Source organism: Alligator sinensis, unplaced genomic scaffold, assembly GCF_000455745.1.
Source record: "Alligator sinensis unplaced genomic scaffold, ASM45574v1 scaffold803_1, whole genome shotgun sequence".
Lineage (NCBI taxonomy): Eukaryota > Metazoa > Chordata > Crocodylia > Alligatoridae > Alligator > Alligator sinensis.
Genome location: NW_005842886.1, coordinates 365068 through 368138, shown reverse-complemented (window position 1 = coordinate 368138; position 3071 = coordinate 365068). Strand labels below are relative to the sequence as shown.

The window sequence follows — 3071 nt, the reverse complement described above, 5'->3', positions numbered from 1 at the left end:
TGCTGAAATAATTGCCCACCCCTGGTCTAGAGAATACTCTTCTCTACAAGTTATATAATTGCCTGTGTAGCCAAGTCATTTTCTATGCAAATGGCAAGACAAACGCTGTTATTATAGTTTGCAAATAGCTTCTAGCATGTAGAAAAGGGAGGAAAAAAACTAATGCTTACATCTCTGATAAGCCAGCTGACTGGGTAATTTCGATTCAAGAAAGCAGCTACTGCATTTTCCCACCATGCACCACCATCTGCAAAAAATAAAAGGAAAACATACAACCACATAACTCCTGTTGCTAAATATGTCCCCCATGTGCCATCATTATTCTTTTCCATTCTGCCATATGCATCTTTTTTTTATGGGTCTGACCAACTATTTAGTTGGTCTAATAAAAGATACCACATCTACACAAAGAACCTTATCAACCATTGTTCCCATGTTCGCAGTATGGGCAGTGCACACAAAGATTTCCCCACTACATTGCCGTAGTGGCGTACTATAAGTGGGGAGCGTGTCACTATGGCAACATAACTAGTGATCATGTGTAGATTCACATGATCACTATGTCACCATAGCACATGCCACAGTAACAAAGTAGTAGCATGGCAACATGTAAACACACCCAGAGTGGACAAAAAAGGTATAATGTACTTGCATGTCCAGAGGATTAGAGAGTTTGCCTATTTCACCATAGTGGCTGCCATCTTTGTATGGCAGTATGGTAGAACAAGGACAAAACCAGATGAAATAGAGTCCACTTGTCCCAAGGTAGAAAAGGTGAGGAGCATGGGGTGATGGCTGCATTTTCCCCTCCACTGAATTGCTTACGAATGATGGTCTACCATTTAATTTACAACTGGGAAGTTAAACCACTGCAATGCAATGGTACAATGGTTGATGTTCTTTGCGTAGGTGTGGTATCCTTTATTAGACCAACTAAATAGTTGGAAAATTGTTCTTTGCAAGCTTTCGGAAACAAACGCCCTTCTTCAGGGATAGGGAAAGTTGACTTAGTTGACTTTCCCTATGCCTGAAGAAGGGTGTTTGTGCCCGAAAGCTCACAAAGAAAATTTTTTCCAACTATTTAGTTGGTCTAATAAAAGATATCACATCTACCAAAAGAACCTTGTCTGCTATGTCCTTAGACCAACACAGCTACAACCAATAACCCTAAAGCATAGTACAATGGTTGGCATTAACTATAGGCAGTGTGCTTGGCTTACCTCGTTCATCACCAGAAATTGTAAACTTGTGCGGACTTTGTCCAGTCCATAAGCCAACATAGCCACAAAAAGTAGTGCCCCTATATGCTACCTGAAAATCAAAGATGTACAGGATACCAGAGTTATGGGACAGAATTTTTTTTAATGCAAATCATATTGTGAAACAGTGTCCTACATTCTACCTATTTCCTAGAAGGAAATAATGATTCCACCGTGGGCCCTTTGAAAAATTAACACAATAAAAGTACACAAATATACTATCTGTCCTCCTCTGGGAAGGAGATATCAAAAAATGTAAGTCTACTCCATGTCATTTAGTAATCAGAATCCAAGTACTATGAAATGTTGAGTTAGCGAGTTAAATCTGAGAAGTTAGTTTCAGTAAAATATTTAAAAAATTTAATGCAAACCTTGGCCAGTGAACATAATGTCTGCAAAAGGCTTCCCCATCCCTTACTCCACCTGATCCCTTCTAGTATTTTCCCCCTGTTTTAAATGTCACCAGTGACTGTTTTTCCAACTTCCCCCTGGGAGGCTGTTCTTCAGCCAAATACACTATGTTGTGAGAAAAAGTATTCTGAAATCCAGCCCTAACCTTCCCTTCTCTCAATTTCTATTGATTATATCCTAGTTATACCCTCCCCAAATGCAATATCACTAAAAGATCTTTTCCATTCTGGTGGCTTCCATCCTTCTAATATTTGTAAACATGTATCACCCCTTAACTACACAATACATTTTTTTTTCTATCAGGATTTCCTAATAGATTAGCCTTCTCCCAGCCCCAAATGAATTTTGCTGCTTTACTCTGAACTTGAAGCAATTATTCAATCTCTTGCTAGCAACCTGGTATCCAGGAAATGCATTGACAAATACAACCCTAGAGAAAGATACTAGGGTACCCAGGTACTATAATAAGAGCTATCATCCTGCATGGTGAAGAACTCCAAATAGCAAATGTTTGTGTAATTTATTATCATGCCCTGCACAGATGATTCACCGAATCTAGCTGCTTAAATACATGTACAGCCATATGCCATTCCCGGAAAGTAGGGGTGTTAATATGGTCCATGGAGCAGTGTCATCTGGCCCACAGGGCTGGAAATTTGGCGGAGGGGTGAGTGGCAGCAAAATCTGGTTTGTACAGCCAGATGTTTGACACTCCTGCCATAAAAAATGCCATCAATCGATGTCACACACAAACCATACCTGCCCATTCCTTATAAACTGCACATCAATTGTAATCTTGTGTAATATATCACCAAAAGCATAATCCAGGTTCCGGCCATGGTAAATGTTTCCTTTGTAATCTTGGGCAACAATGCTGGTACAGAAACTGGAAGTAAACAAAAAATCCAGAAGAAATTACTTTAAAAAAATGAGGAGACATTTCTCAATAATTAACCTAGATGAATGAGGCTGAAACATTCTGAAGAGCCTTAATAGCGTACTATATACACACACAATAAAACAGCTATCGTTGGAAGAAAATAAACTGCCTTACAAAGGTAGACAGCTACATTAGAAGCATTCAAATGTCAGAATATGACAATAAATGTATATTGACTTTGAATCACATGACCACATACCACTGTTGAAATAAGACACCATAGCAATTGTTTTTAACAAATTGACATACACATCTTGCATATTGTTGTATTGTGTGCAGTTCTTTCTACGACAAATAGTCCACCCAGCCAGAACTGTAGTCCGGTACCAGAATTCCTGCCCATAGGAACTTGGAGGTCACTTTTAACAAGCAGGCATCTCCCTTTCCCACAACAACCATAAATAATCCAAATTTACATTGTCTGCAAACTTTCCCTCAGACCTCATTCTCGCCTGCGGTCC

The 3071-nt window shown here is 39.3% G+C and overlaps 1 protein-coding gene across 2 annotated transcripts in view; it reads right to left on the bottom strand.

Annotated features, from left to right (window-relative positions):
* Positions 1–3071, bottom strand: part of NAAA (N-acylethanolamine acid amidase) — a 34872-nt gene that overhangs the window by 15545 nt on the left and 16256 nt on the right. For both annotated transcript variants that reach the window (XM_006035892.3, XM_025192062.1), the window contains exons 3-5: positions 2430–2556; positions 1221–1311; positions 171–247 (exon numbers count right to left, since the gene is read on the bottom strand). In XM_006035892.3, the coding sequence (XP_006035954.1) occupies positions 171–247; positions 1221–1311; positions 2430–2556 (295 nt within the window). The remainder of the gene's footprint in view (positions 1–170; positions 248–1220; positions 1312–2429; positions 2557–3071) is intronic.